General features: G+C 47.4%; 1 protein-coding gene across 1 annotated transcript; it reads left to right on the top strand.

The window, feature by feature from the left end:
* The first annotated feature begins 395 nt into the window (after positions 1-395).
* Positions 396-20133, top strand: LOC149362170 (solute carrier family 35 member F6-like). The gene is made up of 7 exons (XM_089572933.1): positions 396-922; positions 1130-1199; positions 8664-8901; positions 12030-12203; positions 14031-14141; positions 15599-15757; positions 18313-20133. Exons 1-7 carry the CDS (start codon positions 846-848, stop codon positions 18648-18650), a joined length of 1167 nt encoding a protein of 388 aa, XP_089429059.1. The 5' UTR covers positions 396-845; the 3' UTR covers positions 18651-20133.
* Positions 20134-22937: the final 2804 nt, after the last annotated feature.

Genomic DNA, 22937 nt, shown 5'->3' with positions numbered 1-22937 from the left:
AACTGGGAGTCTGAGCTATAAATAATGCGCATTCATTGCGCGCATCCAAAATCTACATGTGCACACAAAATCTACAGGTCACACAAAACCAAAGAGCCTTATGCTCTTTTCTTTTTTTTTTCAATTTTCCTGAGCTCCAGTTCGTTTCGTTGCAGCTGCAGTTAAGGCTGAGACCTAACAGGAAAAAAATATATTGAATTTGTTGACTACTGTCGACATGGTGAGATGAAGATTGCCAGCGACACAGGAGCAAAACATTTGAAACTCGCGCCAGTAGCGCAAAAAAGCCTACGCAGGCGTCACCTATCGTATAAGAAATACACTTTTGTGCGTGCGTGTTGTGGTTTATTTCTGCGCATGAGATGACGCGGCCGTAGAATAAGAAAATTGCAAAGCGGTTCGCGCGGGTGCAAGGCTGCTGTGCTGCCGGGGGATCGCCGAGGGCTCCCTTTCCCTCCGCCTGTTGAGCCAACGTCGTTGCGTCGTTGGATTGAGCGTTGCATTGCCCCGTGTCAGCAGTACACAGCCTCGCGAGTCAACCCGCGCCGTCGAGTCAGCTGTGTGCCGCAGCGCCTCAGTGACAGACAGTGTCGATAATCTTCTCGTAGCGATTTCGCGCGGCCCTTTCTTCGGGCGATAAAGTTCGCAATCGGCAAGTTGAGTGGCTGATAGGGCCGCCGGCCTCGTGACGGGGGGCGTATTCCGACGCCTTGTCAGATCTGCTGCCGACCAAGCACGCCGCATTCCCTTTCGCCGCTGACGGATAGCACCTTCCGACCACGGCCTGCGGCGCGTCGCGCAAGTCGGTTCCAGCTGCGTCGCATCGCTGCTAGTACTCCTCAACAATGGCCTGGACCAAGTACCAAGTGTTCCTCGCACTCATGCTCGTATTCACGGGCTCCATCAACACGCTGGCAACAAAGTAAGTCTGGGCTGACACCAACTTTCGTTTCTCAGCCAGCGTACGGTGGGCTTCCCGAAACAATCTGTTTATCGTCAAAGTATCGTTTTCATTAAAACCTGTCAGCGCATGGGTGGCTTCTGAGTGTGTTTGCGATTTTACACGCGTAGCGTGAAACACTAAACTCCAGGGTTCAGGAAACCTAATTTCGTTCGCATTTGATTTCAGATGGGCGGACAACTCCTATTCGATCGGTCGGGACGGCAAGCTGAGGCTTTTCGACCATCCATTCCTGCAGGTAAGTTGTTTTGCTTGTGAAAAGCGCGTCCTCGTGATGTGTTGCTGTGACACTTGATCAGTCGCGCTGGCTTGGACATTGGACTACAAAAGCGGGCAAATTCCTCGTTGGCGTTAATTCTCCTCGCAGCTCCGGACCCCTCCTCTGCTTTATTGGCTAAACTTTGGTGAGAGCATTCGCACCGACCTCAAACTCAAGGCACATGTTCGGCCGATGGCTCAGCCCCGGCGGCGCGGTGACTCAACGCGAGAAATCGTCACGTGCGTTCGTGACACAACTCTATGAATGATGGGCCGTCTTGTTTCCGCGTGCTTTGGGGCTGCTTTCAACCGTGCGCAACTTTCGGCGCGTTAGAGCACAAACGCGTGTGAATCACCATTCGTAGTTGGTACTCGTACAGTTTAGTTAAAGCACGCGCTGTCGCGGGGGCGTGCGCGCTTAATCGTTTATAGTACGATAAGGGTAATTAAGAAGGCCATATCTCGGAAACTGCCGGTAGGCCGGGCTGGCCTCAGTGCGTCTAAATAAGTCGCGCATTTCTTCAGTTTCCTGAAGGTTTCTTGCCTAACGAAGACCAGTTAAGAGAATATCCAGTACAAAGTGGCGAGCGTTACGAAAGCACTAGTGGGGACGTTAGCTTGTGGTATATATATCCGCCTTCTGTGCGAACTTTTGTTTAGGTTGTGAATCACAGCTGCTTAGCAAAATTTTCGAGTACTGAAAAGCTGCCCTTGAGCGTTAGTTACCGTTTCCAGCTTGAATTAGAACAGCTGCAATTCTTCTGCGCCCTATTAACTCGCGGAGCAGGGTGTGTGTTTGGTAATTATGTGAATTCACTGTAGTCATGACAGTGTCGTACAGTTGGCCAGAATTTGGGATTAGCATGCCTGCTGGTTCTATCTATTCCTTCGGAAATGATGGCATGTGTTATTTTCTCTGATCTGTCATAAGAGTTCAGAGCCGATCACACTTGTCTAAAGCGCTCGACCGGTGTGCTGGGGAGCAAATTAAATCTTATCGCAGCTGCTTTGCTGGGGGTAAGGCGCCAGTGCCTGTGTGGTGCACATGTCTATTAGGCTTCTCCCCAGCGCAAGTATTATCAGCGAAAGGCAATGCCTTCTTTAGAATTTCGCTTTATTTCCACCGGATGGCACCGCTGGAGCGCTCTAGACAGGTGTGATAAACTCTGTACTATGTAATAAACCTGCTGCTTTCGAATGCCCTTGCCTGGAAATGCTTGGGCACAGCTTTTTGAACAAGGTTCTGCACTGTTGCCTTTTCTTGTTCGGTGTGCGGCTCTAGCAAGTATCTCCTAGGAATGCGAGCAGGAATGTTCATTTCATACTTTCTAATTAGTGCCACCCAGCAGCATTTAACGCTCATAGATGGGGTCATAAGTGTTTTGGAAAAGGCTGTGCTTTCTACCGAGTCAATCACAGGTGCACAGACAGACTTCCTGAATGATGCCTCTATAGCAGCTGGAGGCACACAAGCGGAAGCACAACACAGGGTCGTAAATCTTGATTGCAGCCACTTGTGCCAGAATACTTAAGCCAGCCATTAGAGGGCCCTCATCTGGGATTAGTGATGCAAGTTATGTCAAAGCACGTCTAGGGTGCACCTCGTGACGGCGTTCACGTGGGAGTGTCCGGACTTGCTTAAACCTTTAATAGCAACACGCCAAGTTCTGCTCTCATTTGTGGCATTGCCTTGAAGTTTGGCTGCCAATTTTGCTCCGAAGAGGGAAACGAATGAATGAATAAACTTTTATTAAGGCAGAGGAAGGCCTGTGGCCGTGGTTGAGGAATGGGGAACAAGAGGATCCATTAGATGAAGTAATAGCTCTGTTCCAGGTCATAGGGCTACAAGTGGGAATGAGGGTATGAGTAACCCACAAAATGGGGTGAGAAGCCCCACCTTACACTGCTTGTATAGAGCCACTTTGTCTACCGTAGACAGCAAGGTCTTCCTTAATGCTGTGGAGACCGAAATAAAAACAGCTTCATAGCAAAGTCCAGTCTTGAGTATCTCATTGTCAAGGTGTCTTCAGATTATTTTTAATACATTTTCATTTTGTGGCCAGCTTCGAACAGAAGCCAGTTTGCACCAGTGACTCTGTGCAGCTAAAAGGTGTTGAGCGATTTTCTCCAAGGTGTCCATCGTGTACTGCTCTGTAATTGAGCTAACACCTGACTTCAAAGGTACCTTGAGGTTGATACTTGATCAAAAGCAGGCAGTGGTGTCAGAAAAAACAATCTGCCAAGCCTTGTTTGTGTAGATGCCTCCAAGCGGAAGACCATCTCCAGAGTCTTGATTGTATCGCCATTCAAGTCCCCTCTGTTCCTCCATGTACTATTTGGTGCTCTATTCTGTTGAATGTCGCAGGTTTTGCAGAGCATATAGGCACCAAAAAGGAAGCTTCGTGTTTAGGCATATATCTGTATTCTTAAAATGTCCGCTAAATGGACACGTCCGAGTGAGTACAGCTTCTCCTGTTTGGCCACACTGTTGCTTGAGAAAGCGGCAAAAACTGCCGTCACCATTTCGGATCACATTATCTGTCTAGAAGCTCCCACCGCATTGAAATCACTCGGCTGCCTGTGCTTGCTTTGGAATGCTTTAATATAAATTGCAAATAAAACACGGCACAAGTTCTGCAACATCCAGCAGTTTCAGCCGCGATGATGTCACAGTAAAGATCACTCAACTGTCTTCACACACCTGGTGCGTTTGCATTTAAGGCTCCATCCGCTTAGCGCAGATCAAAGCAGCCGCGTCCTCTTGGTGGAAACTTCCAGAATACGGGCCCAGGTCTGTCTCAACAGGAAGCAGTATTTTTCTTTGACGATTATTTGTAGGCCTTCTGACTGTAATCGGCGAGCAGTGTTCATTTCTTCGTATCTGCGCTGGTGCATCTGTCAACGTAGCCGGTTGGAGTGTGATAAGCCCTTTTGTTCTCCTCTTGTAGCCTCTCTGGGAGCACTGTATCCCTGCGTGCACAATCGGTGCTTGATTTCCAGAGTGCCAATAAGTTAGGTCATGGGACGTTACTGCTGTATTGCTCATTCTTTCTGGCTATGACGACTAAGAGGAATGATTGTTTAATCGTGAGCCACTGTCGTGGCACTTGGCCTCTAGTGTTGCTCTCATTATGATATCCAACCCATGATGACGATTGGATCTTAAGGTGAAAGCCTTTAATGGCTCATACTGTTGTCCGTTAACAAAGCGTGTCCCATGCATTGAATTTTGGAACTGAAAGAGACAGAAGAAAACCGATGATTGCTTCAGATAGAGGAGAGAAAAATGAACTTGGAAGCCAAATTTTACTCTATATTAATTAGTTAATCGTAGGCAAAAATGTCGAAATTGCGTGGAAAAGCGCGGACGTTGATATAGCCACGGGAATGGTGTGACGTCACATCCACTGGAAGTCATCATGGCACAGTGAAAATTGTCACAGAATGGTCTGAAAAACGTCGGATATGTGTCAAATTAGATGGGAAAATGTGTAATTAAGCGTAATTAACTCTTAAAGGTTGACCTGTGTGGCCGATTTCCCTAATTAAACCGAATTAATGTCCGGCTCCCGCCTTTTTTTTTAATTCTCCCTCGTACGGTGGCCAGAGTCTACCAACGCGCGGAGTGCCTTTCACCCAGTCCCATGGCGGCTTGCCGCTCTGCCATCGGCGGAGTAATACGTAGTAGTCCGTAGAAGCAAATAGTCCGCGCATATTTTTATTTCTGCGGGCTTATTTTGCGGTTATATTACCTGCAAATGAAACTATTCGCGGAAACCTAAAAAGAAAATGAAGCGAAAGCAAAGCCTCCACGGAGCTGGCTGAAAGGCACTCCATGCGTTGGTCGACTCCGCCCACCGTACGAGGGAGAATTCAAAAATAAAGGCGGGAGCCGGACAATAATTTGATTTAATTAGAGAAATCGGCCATACAGGGCAATAAGTCGAAGTTTCTAAGAATGCTCGGAAAGTGTAGGTTGAGCTCCTGTGGCAAAAAGGCGAGTTCAGATTCCTCTTCAGTGCACCTTTAAGATCCCTGAAAGATGTATAACTTGGGTATCGATATAGCCACTGGAACGGTGCGACGTCACATCCACCGGAAGTCGTCACGGCATAGTGTCCTCTCACCACTTTAGTTGCAAAACGTGTCCTCACTATTTTTAATGACTCAAGGGCAGCTTGGGCAAACAGCGGTATGGCAAACGCATTTGGCCTGCTCAAGCTGGGGTTTGGCGCTTATTCTTCAAGCACCTCACTTGAGAGGGAGCTGAGTACCAGGCCAGGAGGGATGCTTGCGCCCATTAAAAACCCAGTGGGTGCCCAGCATCATCACTGGAAGCTGATAATCTGCTTCTCCCACATCCAGGGTAGATGCTTCTGGATAGTCTTAACCTCTGGGAACCAAAGCGGCTCTCAGAAGATGCTGAGGAACTCTCGTGTTTGGGCTTCTGTCCCTTCCTGTCTAACATGCCTGCAAAAAAAGGAGCCTGCATACACACAGTCCCTGAAAAATATGCAGAAATTAAAATAACTGGGTGTACAGTGAGACAGTCCGCTGGAAGTAGGTGTTGGACTTTTTGAGCTCATTCCGAAAAAGGCTGATGAGAAACAGTGTACAGAGCTCAGTTTTTTAAGTTCAGTTCTGACTGCAAAAGGTCACTATCCCTGAAATGCACACTGTAGCTAGTTGGCAGTTGGAGTTGCACTCAGTCGAAGGGCAAAATTTACGAAGTACAAAAGTCAGAGTCATAGTGAGATGGTGGTGCTGTAGTATTATGACAGTTCTGCATTCTAAAGTATTGCTCCGTTAACTTATAACAAGCCTTTGCAGACCGGGAAGCTTCACCTCGTCACCATCTGGAGGCGAAATGCTAGTCCCGTGTACTGTGCGATATCGGTGCACGTTAAAGAACCCCAGGTGGTCTAAATTTTCAAACCCCTTTATTACGGTGTCCTTCATACATAGCCTGAGTCGCTTTGGGATGTTAAACCCCCATAACCCAAATACAATACCCCATCCGTGACTCAAGCAACTTTCTTGCTTATGTAGCAGAGAAACTGCTTGTTTTAGCAGAGCAACACTGTGTTCACTGTTGCATTCAAGCCTGCACTTTTTATCAGCATTGCTGACAAAGCGCATTTTACTCTTTCTTGCATTTATCTCTCCATAATGCTGCAGCGCACATACAGAAGGGGATAAGACAAACACTGTTCTACTGACAGGTTTGCCGCTGATGCAGGGAACTTTGAGCTTACCGCGTCTGTACTGCAACATTGCAAAAGGCTGTGCATTAAAAGATAAACATGAGCAGTGCCTTTCCTTGTAATTCTTTCTTTTCGACCGTGTGTTCCCTTTCGCGCTTTTTTCAGCTATGCATTTCAACCAACTTGCCCGTCTTTCCGCTCTTCTAAGCAATGCAGGATGTCTGAGAAAAACAAGTGCCAAAGTCTTAAGCTGGTAATTATAGTAATGCCTTCAGGTTAAGAATAATGAGGCCATAGGGAGAAAGAGAGAAGAATGTGCAAACACAAGTGTCAGAATTTGCTTTTCCCCTGGTCACTCAAACCACGTTATTTTTAGCGTGTTAAGATTCTCCGAACTTGTCCCAAACTCTGGTGCTGTGCAACATGGTGAACATCTTCCAAGTTGCCCAATATTGATTGCACCCATTTACAATATCTGTCTATTTGGTTTACCTGTAGGATTAGTGGTGGATTAATGGCTCTGATGGATTAGTGGCTGTAGCGTTCGCATGCTGTGGCCAAACACATGGGATCGGATCTCAGTCGTGGCAGCCACACTTTGATGAAGGTGATATGCAACAATGCCCATGCTTTGTATGATGTGAGTGTGTGTTTAGGTGGTCAAAATTAATCCAAACCCTTCACTATGGCATATTTCATAGCTATATGCAACTTTTGGATGTTACGCCTCCCATACCACACCGTGTTTGGTTGTTTGAGTTGCAATTGCACTTGTAACAAGTGTGTACATGTCCAATGTTGCCACACTTTGTTTGCCTTTTATACAGGAAAGAGAAGCGGCAGAAAGTATCGTATGCAGAATAGAACATGTTGTTTATGATATCGAGCCCCTGTTGCTTGCTACATTTACATCGTCTGGAATTTCTGAATAAACAATACGTCGGCGTTCAAATATGCGAGAAGTCTTAGGTTTTTGAGGTGCACAGCACAAAATGTTTCTGACCTCGGCGCTGGACACTCTTATTGTTCCATTATTTGGCCTCTAGCTTGCATTTGGTCCTTATATTATTCTATTTCATTATCCTTATATTGCATTATCCTTATATTATCCTGCATTCAGTGCTGTTTGTATGTTGCGTGTGGCAAGCAGCAGCAGTAAACCCAATTTATAAATGGGGAAATTAAGCAGCATTTCTGCGGCGATGGTGCAGAGACCTCCTCCAGTTTTGGGTCGTTGTATCCATTGGCAGTTGTCGCTGCTTCACATCAGAAAGGGATGAAAGGTTTGGTTTTCGGAGCAGTGGGTGTTTCGAACTGTGATGCTTGATGACAGGTGTGTCATTCTACAGTGCAGTATTGCATACTTCTGAGCAAGTGGAGATAGGAAGGACTTGAAGCCAGCTACAATAAGCATCTGTTCGGAATAGTGGCGAACCGAACTCTTCATGCAGTGCCACTCGGTTTTTATTTCATGGGATTTGGCATTGCCCCGAACCGAAAGTTCTTCAAAGGTGCAGACTTTTGTGTTCTGGTTGGTTTTGGTTGGTTTAAACCAAAACCAAAACCAAACTCTTCATGCAATGCCACTCGGTTTTTATTTCATGGGATTTGGCAATGCCCTGAACCGAAAGTTCTTCAAAGGTGCAGACTTTTGTGTTCTAGGAAACCAGTCGTCGTGAGGAAAATGCCAGAGAAAGCTGCGCAAACTGTTTCAAGAGTTTCAGACTTCCTCTTCGCATAATGGCATCAACGGTAGTATGAGAAAGACAAAGAAAAATACAATTTCAGTGATATCCACACATACATGTATGCACCATGTATGCATCATCATTTTGGAACACAGGTGAAGAAAAGAGAAAAAAATGGCACCACATATTAGAATGCAGGTGCTTCAGCATCTGCAGTTGGTGTCTCAGTTTAAGGGCAGTTGACAAAACAAATCCAGAGCCCGTATAGCTTTAGGTGCAATAATGTGAACAATTTTAGGAGCATAACAGCCTATGCTTCTGTCAAACAGATGCTTATGAAACTGCTGGGGTGGGTCTAGTAGCTGAAGCATCAATATTTGGGTGGAAGTGGTGTGGGCTTTCACCATCAGATGTTCTCAGGGCTGCTGGGTTCGGTTTTTCTCCACTTTGTGCTTTGTCTGCAAAGGATATGGGCGTGGCATTGTGATCGTTTTTCTGCTGCTATGTAGAGCAGCCACACAGCACTGATGATGGCCTGTGGCGTACATACAGGCGGTGGGCATGTTCCTGGGTGAGCTGTCGTGCCTGCTGGCCTTCCGGCTGGTCTTCTGGTACTACTCGCGCAAGGCCAAGGCAGGAGAGCCGGTGGAGCTGCCACCCAGTGTCAGCGGCAGCCGAGACTTCAACCCCTTGATCTTCCTGCCCCCTGCCATGTGCGACCTGGTCGGCACCTCCATCATGTACGTCGGGCTCAACCTCACCTACGCCTCCAGCTTCCAGATGCTGCGAGGTGAGTCGTGTCCTCCCACACTTCATTTCCACTGTTCAGCCACTGAGTGAGTGGCTGAGTGAGCGTTGAAGTTTTCACGGCCATTGTGGATGGACAGTTTGTTTTCTCTGAGCATTGAGCTGCAATGAACGTCTCGGCTCCGTCCGGTCCTTGCAGCTTAATTTGAGGGGCACCGTGTTTAATGCCTTTCCTTTTGAGCTCAACATGGCTGTAGTCATCGCTCCATTTTGCCTGTATAAATTATTTATAACTTAGCTTGGCACACTTGCTGGTTGGCAGTCGTAGGTGTTTTTCAAACAGAGCAGCTCGCCGAGGAAAGAAAGGAATCTGTGTTGCCTTTTCCGTAGAAATCCCCGTGCTTCAGTGGGTGCATGTTACGGGGGAAGTTGTGGGTTCAGTCCTAGCTGTGGTGAAATACAAGAGTGTCTTTGTGCTAAGCAGTCGGAATGGATCCTGAACTTAGTGGAATGCAGTTATATCACTGTTGAAGGCTTCAGTTCAAAACCATAGGAATTTCAGATCCATGCCACAATTGGCCACCTCCGTTCTACCTTTTTCATTTTTTGAACAGGACGTAATCCACAAACCTAATCCATTTAATATTCTGAAAAAAGTGTTTCATGTTCATGGAAGGTTAGTTTGGAAAGGGCTATTAGTAGGATACAACTTAAGAAAACAGCAGTTAGTAATACTGGCCGCGGTCCACAACATCCTGTATTGCACCACAATGAACAGAATCAGTTTTTTTAAAGCTTGACTGATCAAACAATCCAGAGGCATTGAAATTCTTGAGCTCGTAATTTTGTTTCGTGCTTAACTTCTTGTTCTGGTAACAAGAAAATCTTTTACGACGGTCTACTTTTTGTCACAGAGGAATTCTGTTCGGCAGTCCTCAATGTGGCCAGAGCTTCAGTGCCTTCTTATGTCGCATCCGACTAGACTGCAATGCGCTGCTGTAGCATTGCCTGCTTGTGCATTTAGAGGATAGAGATAGAGGATAGATAGTAGTTTTGTTATCTTTTTACCGCACAGAGTACAGGCAAAAAGTAAAGTGACCTGACACACTGACACAGAGGCAAAATGGGTAAAAGTGACAGAACTGGGAGAAAGCAGGGCTCGGGCGGTTTCTTCCACCCTGGCAAGCATTCTAGGGCAAGCTCGTTTTCACCCGGCATTGTTTGAGCCGTAGAATGGGCCCCTATCAGCAATGCTGCAGTGGTAATGTCTTCGGTAGTGCTGTCGGCACATGGATATGCAGGCTGGCAGATTGAGTAGGTCACTCCCGTGGCTCTTATCAGGTAGAGGCCACAGTCGTAAGATAGGCACGGTGTTGTGATCGGCACAATGTCTGGAATGCGGTCATTGTCTTAGATATTGTGAGACAGAACAGTCTGAGTGCCTTTCAGTTCTTCCATTGCGCCAAGTTTTTTTTCTACAATTGAGAATAAAGCACTCATCACAGTAGACACAGGGATCTGTGATGCCAATAAATGAGTGTCTGTGATGCCAATAAATGAGTGTCTGTGATGCCAATAAATGAGTGTCTGTGATGCCAATAAATGAGTGTCTGTGATGCCAATAAATGAGTGTCTGTGATGCTTCATCATAGCTTTCACAGATTGTCACAGCCAGTGAACTTGCCTTGCTTAGTAAAAGTGGGACTAGCCTTCAATGATGTAGACTTGCCATGTGAAAGACACATTTAATCAGTCCTTTTCTCGTATCAGTGGACTTTGCTTATCAAGCATAGGTAAATTAGTAGAACAAACTATCATAGTAAAGCAAGCATGGGCTAAAAAAAAAAAATTAAAGCAAGCGTGAGTTTTAAAAAAAGAACAAAAAGCTGGCATTGTCTGCACACTTGGTTGCGGATTGCAGTGAGGTACGATAGCACCTATGGCTTCATCACAGGGCTTATGATGTAATGAAATTGACACCAGGGGGCCAAGCATGCTCCAAACCTCCGGAAAGCACTTTGGGACCTCACTGTGCAATGGGCAAGATGCTGTTCAGCAGCCTACGTTTGTTACGTGTCACATTTAGATGTGGTCGGGAAATATCTGACTCGGACACGTCTAGTTTGCGTCGTGGTCGAACTTGCCACTTTTCATGTTTCGCAAGCGTTCTTACCTTCCTGGCATTACACTTGTAAACTGGAGTGGGCTCATTGTGAGACCTGTTTTCAGTGAGTGTTTTTTCGTCCAGGTTTGGTTGAGTCCGCTAATGCACGTTACTCTTTTCTGTTCCGGAATGTTACCTTTACATCTTCTTTGGTTGCTGTGCACTCCTTTCAAGTGTTTTTCATTGGCCTGCTAGTTACAGTGATGGGCAATTTTCGGCAAGATGCATTGGTTATGCTGCTTCGTTTGGAGGATGCTGGTCAGCTGTTGTTCATTACTTGAGCTGCAAGCAGTTCCTGTACCTTCTTCTTGTCGTAGCATTTCTCATGGTAAAAATCTTCATTCGTTTCCTGGACTGGATAGATGCACTCCCTCACTGCTTCCTGTACCTTGGTACCCGATCGCAAACGTGCCTCTTCCTAGGGCTCTGAAATATTAGCCTAGTTTTATTTCACTTACTACATTCAGCGCTTCTTGTTCAGTTGCAAGGTGAAGTTGTTGCTGCCAACTGCAAGCAGGGCCAGCTTTGCAGGTGCTGGCGTTGCGGTATACGTTAGGTAAAAACAGATAAGGTACAAAAACATCTTGCTTGTGCTCATGTAGAAAACTTTGGAATTGACGAGTTGTTAGCTTCGGTGCCTTGGCCTTTGTGCTGTGGCACCTGCCATGCTTTTGTGAGCCACATGGAAATGGCACTCGTGCACAACTCTATTTACTAGCAATGCATTGGTGACAGGGATGTTCGGTTATGCCAACTCTCTTCCTAATGTCACACGTGCATTCTTTGCTTAGCATATGGCTGTGGTCACATCGTGTGACTGAAAGCGTATGACAATAAAGGTCCCGGTTAATTTTAAGAATGCATTGTTGAAGATTTGTGGTTACTAGAGGCAAACGTGGAAGCATGAGAGCTCTAGTGGTGCCTTTGATTAGCACATTGCTCATGGCAATTCATGCAATGAGTTCGCAGTGCAAGTAATGCCTTCCCCCCACCCCCCTCACACACAGGTGCGGTGATCATCTTCACGGGGCTGCTGTCGGTGGCCTTCCTGGGCCGGCGCCTGCGGACGTACGAGTGGCTTGGCATCTTCACCGTCATGTGCGGACTGGTGGTGGTCGGCCTGTCGGACATCCTCTTCCCCGACAGCCATGCCACCAAGGGGCCCAACAGCATCATCACTGGTGGGTGCCGGGCTGGAAGCATGGCTCAAGTCTACTGCATGCCTGCTCTGTCCTGGTCTGTTAGTTTTGTTTAACAACGCTGGTGTCAGCATCATTGGCCATGAGCGAAAAATCCACGAAAAATCCCTAGCCACGTTTCCTTGTGGCGTTGTCACAACCTGCCCACCTATGGCAGGTGGCAGTTAAATTGATGATTGATTGCTAGAGGTTGCTCGGGAAGAGCAACCTGGTTCTCACAAGCACCACCGCTGGGAGCACCTGCCATCGCCAGGCAGTGGCGCATCGCTTAACCACTGCACCATGAATGGTATGAGGACTCCCAGAGATCTGTGATTACCATTATAAGGGTTGTGACATCAACACCACCTGACCACCAGTGGACCAGTCATAGGGCATTACCAAATTTCGAAGCTGGGGCATCTCTGAAATTTTCCAAAGGGCGCAAAAAATTTTGGACAGAGACTTACCCTAGAAGATGGATTAAAGTGGATTAGTGGGTGAGTTAAGGTGGATTAGTGGGTTGAATTAGTGGGTGAGAGAACAAACGCGGGTTAATGATATTCTAGTTGAAATCAAGAGGAAGTAGGCTTGGGCAGGGCATGTAATGCGAAGGCAAGATAACCGCTGGTCCTTAAGGGAAACGGAGTGGTTTCCAAGAGATGGCAAGCGTAGCAGGGGACGGCAGAAAACTAGGTGGGCGGATGAGATTAAGAAATTTGCGGGGATACAGTGGCCACGGCTGGCGAAGGACAGGGTTGATTGGAGAGACATGGGAGAGGCCTTTGCCCTGCAGTGGGCGTAGTCAGGCTGATGATGATGATGGTGACGACGATGATATTATCGTCCAGTGGAAGGTACTTAGCATTATAAAATGTGATGACTCATGCATACCATGTAATGGCAATGGAACCAGTTCCAACTGGAGTTTTGGTGGGAAAACAGCAAGAACATTAGACACTGTAGACACCATAGCAGGCAACCTAAATGCTATTTAGGTTTTTTTCTTCTTCAGTGCCTCATGTAGTTACATGGTGTAGTTCGACTTTAGTCATTTTTGTTTGACTTGAAGCATGCTTAATACAACTGACCAGTATGTTTAAAATTTATTTGCTTAAAATCCATTTAACTGCAGTGACTGAGGTTAGCTTTGCACTAATGCGCACCTTTACAAGTATGATGATAGAAATGAGACAGCATCATTTTTCATGCATTCAACATGCTAGCATACACTGCTAAGAGATCCTGCTAGGTGTGGGATGCCTTACAGACAGTTCTTGCCATCCGCACACATGCAGCTGCGCAGGACTACACAGCAGCATACTGAGAGGCAGTAAAGGAGCTTACTCACGTGTCTGAGTGGGCTACTTAAAGGCAAGCCATTTAAGCAGAGTAGTAAAGCACATGCTGTGATTCCCTGGCAGCGTTGCAAGACACTGTCGAAGTTTGAGCTAAAATAAGGTGAATACTTGTCACTTTAAGGTGTATCTTCGAAGGAGAATACTTCGCTACACTTGTTAGGCTTGCTACAAATGGCTTTGAGATCACTAAATTGGTCAGTTGCTGTATTAAGGAGTACAAATTTTTGGTGCGTGCTTTCTTCTTTGGAATAGCATGTAATACATTAGTGTGCATGGATCAGCATGTGAAATTCACCTACGCCCCAGTAAATAATTTGATTGCATTTGTTCTCTTGTGCTGTTTCGGTTTTCATTTCACTGGCCAGATGGTGACCATTTCTGAGAATTGCTGTAGATAAAGATCACTCAGCCAGTATTTGCGACTGTGCCCCTTGTAAAATGCTGCTGGGGTCCGCCCTGATCTTCCCAGGTGACCTGTTGATCGTCCTGGCCCAGGTGATCACTGCTTCGCAGATGGTCATCGAGGAGAAGTTTGTCACCAAGTACAAGGTGGCTCCGCTGCAGGCTGTCGGCTGGGAAGGCAAGTGCCAGCCGTGTCTTTAAGGACGTGCTGCGAAGCAACAATGGAAACACGCGTTGAGCACTTGTGCAAAGACTGCGACCGCAGGAGCACTTTCCTGGCTGTGTTCCTTTCGTAAGGAGTTGCAGCTTTTTCCAGACACAAGTTCACTGCTCAGGAATCATTGTAGAATGCTGCTTTTGGTGCTGCTGGTGTTTCCACGGTTACGGGCAAAAGCATTCCCATGCTTCTGTTGGCACCAGTCAGTCTGAAAGTGTGGGAACATCCCCCTTGTGAACAACGCTTTCATTGCGTTAGCGACACTATGCCAGGTTTTCGCCTCGTCGCGTAGCCGGTGGCCGGTAGGCACGAATGGCCTTGGAACAGCCGTTGCCTAGGAACCGTTTCAGCCGAGCTCCACCAGGTGGCGTTGGTGCCACGCCGCTGCTGATTGGAGGATTGGTGGCTGAAAAGCAGAGATGTGGCATAAGGTTAGAATTGTAGGAAACCGTTGGTAAAGATGATGGCGAATCTTAATGAGAATTGCCAACACAGTAAACAAAAAAATAGTAAAGAAAGAAAAGCTGAGCATGGTGGCAATTGCCACCACCCCGTTTCAAAGGGGGCACTCCTATCCATCCATCCATGCCGTGCGCGTAGTCGCTCGCTCCCACCAGATGTGTGCTGTCCGCCGAGGTAGACGGTGAGGAGGTGGCGCTTTGCAGGAGTATATGCGCACTTCGCCTCGGTGAAATCTTGTCGTTATGGAGGGCGGTAAAGAGAAGCAACGGTGACAGGAAAAAGCTAGAAAGAGACTACGCTACGCGCTCAAGAGACAGAAGAACGCGCTGCACGATTCAAAAAGCGTCGCAGCTAACTCAACTGACCAGGCTTAGCCAGAGCTAAATCCCGCCTAATTTTTTTCCGTTGGGGCCATCTCTGGTCCGGAGCACTAATGCAACTGAGCAAGCTGGCTGCCACAAAGCTTTTCACAAAGGTGAGAGTTAGCGCAGTGCGAGGACAACCTCATGCACAAAAGAAATTTTTTGATTTGGCCTTCTGGCTTGAAATGGTCTACTGTTTAGGAACTGCTGTGCAAGTTGATTATTTCGTATTTGGACGAGAGTTTTTAAGTGCCTCCCGCAATAGTTTTTAAGTTCCAACATAGAGTTATCAAGGTTTCAGCATACACTGGGCTCCCAGCTTTGTGCAGCTGAATCTTTTTGTGAGGCAAACAGTTCGGAAACCTTATAAAACTCCCATGTACGCAGTGCATTGATTCATGGAGCTGTGTGCCTTGCGTGCATTCTCTTGTTCCGCTTCTCTCTCACGGCCACCTTAGTGATGCCAGCCAGAGGTGAAGGCTAACTCTTTTCGTGCAGTTTTGCAGCCTCATAGTGTCAGTTTCGTTTACCTTTTGCCGAGGCATATTATGGACACGGTGCTTACACACCCGTTCTCTGTGGCGCTCCTTGCAGGCTTCTTTGGCTTCTGTGTGCTGGGCCTTCTGCTGGTGCCCATGTACTTCATCCCGGCCGGCAACACCATCTTCCAGAACCCTGGTGGCCAGCTGGAGGACGCCATTGATGGCTTCATCCAGATCGGCAACAGCTGGCAGGTCTGCGCCGGTGTCATTGGTGAGTGCGCCGGTTCCTTTCCTGGTCCTTTGCTCTGTGCCAGTCATAGCTGCCGCTTACGAGTATGCAGCTCCGTACACGAATTGGAATTTCTTTGTCTGGGTTTCGTGCGTGCATCTGAGCTTGTTCTTAGTGCAAACATTTTCTTCCCTGTGAGGGGGAGGCAAAAATCGTAACTGGTCAAACTGGTTTAAGGAACAATTTCTCAGTTGATTCCAGTTGCTTCCAGTTCGCTCCCAGCTGAGTTCCAGTTGAAGCCTACTGGAATTCAACTGCAATCAACTGGGAAATTGTTCCTTAAACCAGTTTGACCAGTTACGATTTTCACCTGGAGGCCATGAGAAATGAGTGATGAGACATTTCAGACTTTGCAGTGGCTGTTCAGTATTCCACAGTAGTGTTTGCGCAGGCGAGATTCTTTGAAGTTAACGGCACTGCAGTTATTGGTTGTCGCAGGCGTAGCACATTGTAGCCAAAAACTTGATGTACCGTATAGTGCGGAATATAGGTCGAGGTTTTTTCCAAAAAATATTACCAAAAGGTCACCCCTCGACTTATATACCGGCCTTTGGCACAAACTGAATAGTCGTCTGGCAACATGTGCGAGCCGCGGACATTTTCGCATCCGCATCGTTATCTCTTTCATGTTGACAATTCTTTCCTTCCTCTTTGTCGACCGACGCGGCCAAACGTTGACGGTGGTAATCGTTCTTGGCGTTGTAACGCATTAATTTCGTGACAGCCCGCAAAATGAGTACCGGTACTCGACGTCAGTTCACCGCGGCGTTTTAAAAAAAAGTTATTGAATTCGCCGAAGAGTGTGGGAACATGTCCACCCAGCGACACTTTGGCGTCTCGGAGAAGAGCGTCCGGTACTGGCGAGCGCAGAAAATCGAGCTGTCTGCCTGAAACGTGCGGAAGGCGTCCTTTCGCAGGCGCCGCGCAGTGCGCCCTGAGCTCGAAGACAAGGTATGCGGGCATTCAAGAAATGTAGCAACTCGCTGGACGGTACCGAGGACGACATGCTGTGGGACGCAGCCAGCGCGAAGCAGTCTTCGGAGAGAGCTCTGACAGCTCGGACGAATGAGGAGGCGATGCGTCTGGTGGCACCAGTGAATAAAACGAAGTGTTGTGCCTCATAATTTTTACGTTGACTTTTTTGCTTTAAGGTAAGGGGGTCAACCTATATTCCTCCTCGACCTATATTCCGCATTATACGGTAGCATTGCATGCGCGATTTAGTTTTTGGTTTCCCCAGTGAGAAAGCAAGAAAGGAGTGCAGCACCCATTTTGGCATCGTTCTGGGCAAGCTTGGAAACTCTGGCAGTTGTTGATTTGCTTCCTAGTTTCGCTAGTGGTGAGCCAGGTTCTTGTTTTAAGCTGCTGCTTGTGAATAGTTATGAAGCGGAGGAAGGAAAGCCAGGGAGGTTGACCAGACTTGAATCCACTTAGCTACCCAGCCATGAATGGGGTGTAAAGAAGAGCGAGAAGTGAGGAGCTGGCGTAGGGTAATCATACGCTCCGTAGAGTGCCTGCATGGGTGTCATGTGTGAAGTTTGCTGGTGTTCCACTTGCAGACATCCATTTTGAACAATGCAAGCATTGCAGTGCTGAGTGTGTGCTCATTCAGTGAAGGAGAGCCTTCGCTGCATTGTGGTGTTCTGCGCCGCCGCGGTGGCTCAGTGGTTATGGTGCTCGGCTGCTGACCTGAAAGACGCGGGTTCGATCCCGGCCGCGGCGGTTGAATTTCTTTGGAGGAGAAATTCGAGAGGCCCGTGTACTGTGCGATGTCAGTGCACGTTAAAGAACCCCAGGTGGTCGAAATTTCCGGAGCCCTCCACTACAGCGTCTCTCATAGCCTTAGTCGCTTTGGGACGTTAAACCCCATAAACCAAACCAAACCAGCACTGTGGTGTTCTACTCTCTCAAAGGCTTTTTTCTGCTTCTGTCAAAAAATTCTCAGCCTGGCTGTGTTTTCTTAGCTGACTCGTCTTTGTGATGATGCACTGGAAGTTGAGACGTTGAAGCTGCTCATATGGTCCCTTTTTCAACAAGCCCATTATTCTCTTCTTGCGCTGTTTGTCCCCCAACTATATGATTGCACACCTTGGCCATACAGAACGGGGTGAGAGGCAAATTGAAAAAAATTGAATTGAAATTGAAAATAGCCGCTGCGGTGGCTCAGTAGCTATGGTGCTCGGCTGCTGACCTGGGTTCGATCCCGGCCACGGCGGTTGAATTTCTTTGGGGGAGAAATTCTAGAGGCCCGTGTATACTGTGCGATGTCAGTGCACGTTAAAGAACCCCAGGTGGTCGAAATTTCCGGAGCCCTCCACTACGGCGTCTCTCATAGCCTTAGTCGCTTTGGGACGTTAAACCCCATAAACTAACCATAAACCAACCAAATTGAAAAAAATCTATTGGTGATAAACAGCAGTTGTTGCAAGAGCAGTTGCTTCAGCCTAAGGATCATAGTGATGTCTTGCGGACCGACTCATTCTTATGTCTGCCAGCAGCAGTGCATGTATTAATGTGCGTTGTTTCCGTGTGTGCAGGCACGGTGCTGAGCATATCCTTCTTCAACTTTGCCGGCATCAGCGTGACCAAGGAGTTGAGTGCCACCACGCGCATGGTCCTGGACAGCGTGCGCACGCTGGTCATCTGGCTCTTCTCCCTGTCCGTCCGCTGGCAGAGCTTCAACTGGACCCAGATCGTCGGCTTCGTGGTGCTCATCCTGGGCATGTTCCTCTACAACGACGTCATCCTGCGGCCCTTCCTGCTCCGCAAGGGCTGCCTGAAGGAGAGCCAGCCCCAGGACGACCTCAGTGGGCTCGTTCAGGAAGAGCGCGGACCTTCGCATCAGTCTTCTACCGCGGATGCACCGGGCCCCTGAGGAGCGCGCGGAGTAGTGGCACCTGTCAATCGGGGAGACGCAGCAGTGGACCCTCGCTTGTGCTCCAGGCACGAAACCGTGGCAGTTTGTATGGAGATTAACACTGTGCCTTTCGAAGGCACACTGGATCGGTGGCTGTTCAAAGGCAGACTTACTGTTCAAATTCGGAAAGTTCGAATGCTGGCCCGAGCTGCAAAGACTGCTTTTGAACATGGAGAGATTGGCTGGAATTGTATTCCGGTGCCTGTCGACTGGCATCAGCTGTTCACTTTGTGAGTAATTTGCGAGGCATTAGCGACTTGCAGCCACACACTTCCGAGGCCCGGAGCTTGTCACTGTTGTTGACTTTTCCTCTGGCTGGTCACTGTCACAAAGCTCATAGTTACCTGAGGGTGCAAGCGCAGTGCTGTGAGACAGTGTTGTGCCTGCCCGATTCTCGGTGCGTTGCTGCATTCCTCCCCACTTATGCGAGGATGCCTGCAAAAAAGTTCCTCCATGAATGCTGCGAGTGTTTGTGGATTCACCCAGTGCCTGCTAGTGTTTAGGTTTTGGAGGTGGACTGTTCTCAGTGTTGGCGTTATGTGCCTGCCAGTGTCTTGCGATGACACATTATGCTGAATGGGTGTTGCTTTTGTTGCAGCGCCTGTACATTAATGAAACTCCCCCCATGGCTACGGTTCCATGTTGTATTGGAGAATCTCTGGTATTCTCTCTCAATATAGGTACAAATGCGAGGAAGTGGGAGCTCATGTCTCCGAGCCATTTGCAGTGGGTCCAGGGCTCTCTGCCTAATGGTACCACTTGTTCTGAGCAAAAAGTACTTCTCTTTTTGTACATTTTGTACTCCTCATTCCGGTGCACACTTTCAGTCCGGTCACCGCCTTGGCTCGTTGCATTCCAGGCATTAGCAGGCGCCGAGTAGAGCTGTTGTGCGCTGTTCTATTTGTCCTGTGAATCTGCCTGAGAGTTGTACATAAGTTGAACTCTAGTTGTTTTGAAACTTTGTCCTTATTGCAAAGATATGACGCATTAGAAATGAATGATTTACTATTTTGCAAGAGCGCTTGTCAGTGAGTTGTAGTGTCACTTTGGACAGCTACGGTCTTACGGTTTTACACCCTGTACATATTTTGTGGGTGCGTGGTACTATTTTTTAGCCAAATTATGCACACCGAAAACAGTGGCAGTGCTTCGTAGTGGTTAGTGAAGTTTCAACTCTGCTTTGTAGCCACATGCATGCTTTTATCACCAAGTGCCTTCTTGAGTTTCGAGTTGTGCGATTGTTGGAGTTGTGCGATTGGTGCCGTGGCTACGTTGGGCTTGAGAAGTTTTATTTCCTTGGTTATTAATATTGTTGTTGCCACTAAATTTTTAATATGTCCATGGTGGTTTTTTTATCCGGTTCCCAAGGAATCTGATTCACTGCCACTTAACTAGTTTCGCATAATAAGTGCTCTTGGATTAAAGATATCTCTCCACCTTTTCTGTCCTCTCTTGTCTTTACTAGTTGTCCTCGGCGAAAACACGTTGCACGACTGCGTACAATCTAACAGTTGTACAGGCACAGCCAAAATAGCAGTGAGCACACTTTGATGTTTGAACTTCAGAAAAGTTTGAAAAAAAAAAATAATTTTCTTGAGTTTTTTGCTGAAGTGCAGTAGCTGCATTTTTTTTTTTCTTTTCAGTTTATTAGCTTAAAGCCCCATGTGGGCATTCCATAAGTGGGGAAAAATCACTCAAAAACGAACAAAATAAAACAGTAATAGAACAGCATTAAAAAATCATACTCAAATACATAACTGAAGGGTTGAGCAATTTGCAATGATTGTCTTGTGTATAAAGTACATTGTGATTTTTTTCCAGGTAAGGAGTCATGTCGGCGAAGCATGATCCATATTTATTATCGTGGCTGCCACTGTGCATACTGCGAAAACTTCCACATGAGCTTTTTTGGTGGAGTACTCAGGCACAGCTGCTGCAGCAAATGTCATTCAACAAGTGTCTGCTTTTCTCTTGGGAGGTTGAACTGAAATGCAGCGTGTTTGGTCCAGTGAAATTACTTCAGAGCATGGTAAAGTTGTGCTTACTAGGTATGGTGTATGGATCACAGTTGCAATAATAGCGATGTCTGTGGTCTGATACCATGAAGGTGGTTCCCTTTACCTCATTTTCCCTTTTTGTCTTTCAGCATATAAATACAGCTGCAGTGTGCATGCACTGGCATCGCTGAACACTGCTTTAGGGAAGCTTCCGGGAATGGTTGCATTAGAAATGCAGTGGTGTTGAGAGACTCAGTGGAAACCTCAGCTGTCATGCAGGCATTGCGGAATCAGGGTGTAGAAGAGTGCTATGTGAAAATATTGGAAGATATTTATAACGATTCCACAGCTACCATAGTTCTCCATAAAGTCAGCAATAAAATTCCAATACGGAAAGGTGTCAGGCAGGGAGACACGATCTCGCCAATGCTCTTCACTGCCTGCTTACAGGAGGTATTCTGGGGACTGGAATGGGAAGAGTTGGGGATAAGAGTTAATGGAGAATACCTGAGTAATTTGCGATTCGCTGGATGACATTGCCTTGCTAAGCCACTCAGGACAAGAACTGCAAAGCATGATCAATCAGTTAGACAGGCAGAGCAGAACGGTGGGGCTAAGAATTAACATGCAGAAAACCAAAGTAATGTTCAACAGCCTAGCAAGGGAACAGCAGTTCGTCATTGGTAGCGAGGTGCTGGAAGTAGTAAGAGAATATGTCTACTTAGGGCAGGTAGTGACCACAGATCCGGATCATGAGAGGGAAATAACGAAGAATAAGAATGGGGTGGAGCGCATATGGCAGGTTCTCTCAGATCATGAATGGTAGCTTACCAATATCCCTGAAGAGAAAAGTATACAACAGCTGTATCCTACTGCTACTCACCTATGGGGCAGAAACGTGGAGGCTAACAAAGAGGGTTCAGCTTAAGTTAATAACAACGCAGCGAGCTATGGAAAGGAAAATGATAGGTGTAACGTTAAGAGATCGGAAGCGGGCGGAGTGGGTGAGGGAACAAACGCGGGTTAATGACATCTTAGTTGAAATCAAGAGGAGGAAATGGGCTTGGGCAGGGCATGTAATGCGAAGGCAAGATAACTGCTGGTCCTTAAGGGTAACGGAGTGGATTCCAAGAGAAAGCAAACGTAGCAGGGGGTGGCAGAAAGTTAGGTGGGCGGATGAGATTAAGAAGTTTGCGGGGATACAGTGGCGGCAACTGACAAAGGACAGGGTTAACTGGAGAGACATGGGAGAGGCCTTTGCCCTGCAGTGGGTGTAGTCAGACTGATGATGATGGTGTTGAGAGAGAGAGAGAAACTAATGAATAAAGGATGGTTTGGTTTATTGGGGTTTAACGTCCCAAAGCGACTAAGGCAGTGAGAGACGCCGTAGTGAAGGGCTCCGGAAATTTCGACCACCTGGGGTTCTTTAACGTGCACTGACATCGCACAGCACACGGGCCTCTAGAATTTTGCCTTCAAGAAATTCAGCCGCCGCGGCCGGGATCAAACCCGCGTCTTTTGGGTCAGCAGCCGAGCGCCGTAACCACTGAGCCACCGCGGCGGGGCTAATGAATAAAGGAGAGGTGTTGCATTGACTGTGCAGTCTATTGGAATGGAACACATTACACAGCTGGGGGGGGGGGGAGAGAGTAGCAGTGCTGCCAGTTGCAATGTGTCGCGTTGCCTTGCCTATTGCCACAAGGCTTTAAACAGCCTACTGTTAAAGGGTTGTATGCTTTCCTAGTCTGTAGTAAGATACAGTTCTTCTTGTGGCATACTTCATTGTAGCTGTACAGGGTACAGTTGGTAGTGTACCCTGTACAGTTCAGTTCAAAGTTTCAGATAAATATTAGGCAGAGCAGCATGCCTTGCAGAAGAGAGCCGGTGGTGTGCGAGACTTTGCACAGGAAATCGTAAAATTTAGAGGTCGGTTTTAGTATCTTGGTCAACTGCAGAACCATGCGGAGGAAAGCGATGAAAACTGCTCAGCAACGCTGAAGCGGTGAGAGGGGAAAAAAAATGGGAAAAACATAGCGGCGCGCTCAACAGCGTGCAAAACGGCACCGAGCCAACACCATGCGGGCCAGCGCGAAGCTCGGGAAAGCAAAACCGAAACTAAGCAGACGACTGTTCTCAGAGGTAGGGCTGTTCGTTCATCGTGATGACTAATGTCACGCACACATCAGAGGTGCACGGGCAACTCTGCAGCATCAAACCGACGGAACTCTTGGTGTTGTGTAGGGCTATT

The sequence above is a fragment of the Amblyomma mixtum genome, chromosome 2 (genome assembly GCF_055824585.1).
Source record: "Amblyomma mixtum isolate Tamu chromosome 2, ASM5582458v1, whole genome shotgun sequence".
NCBI lineage: Eukaryota > Metazoa > Arthropoda > Arachnida > Ixodida > Ixodidae > Amblyomma > Amblyomma mixtum.
The sequence above is the reverse complement of the archived record's forward strand: the minus strand, read 5'-3'. Positions and strand labels throughout refer to the sequence as shown.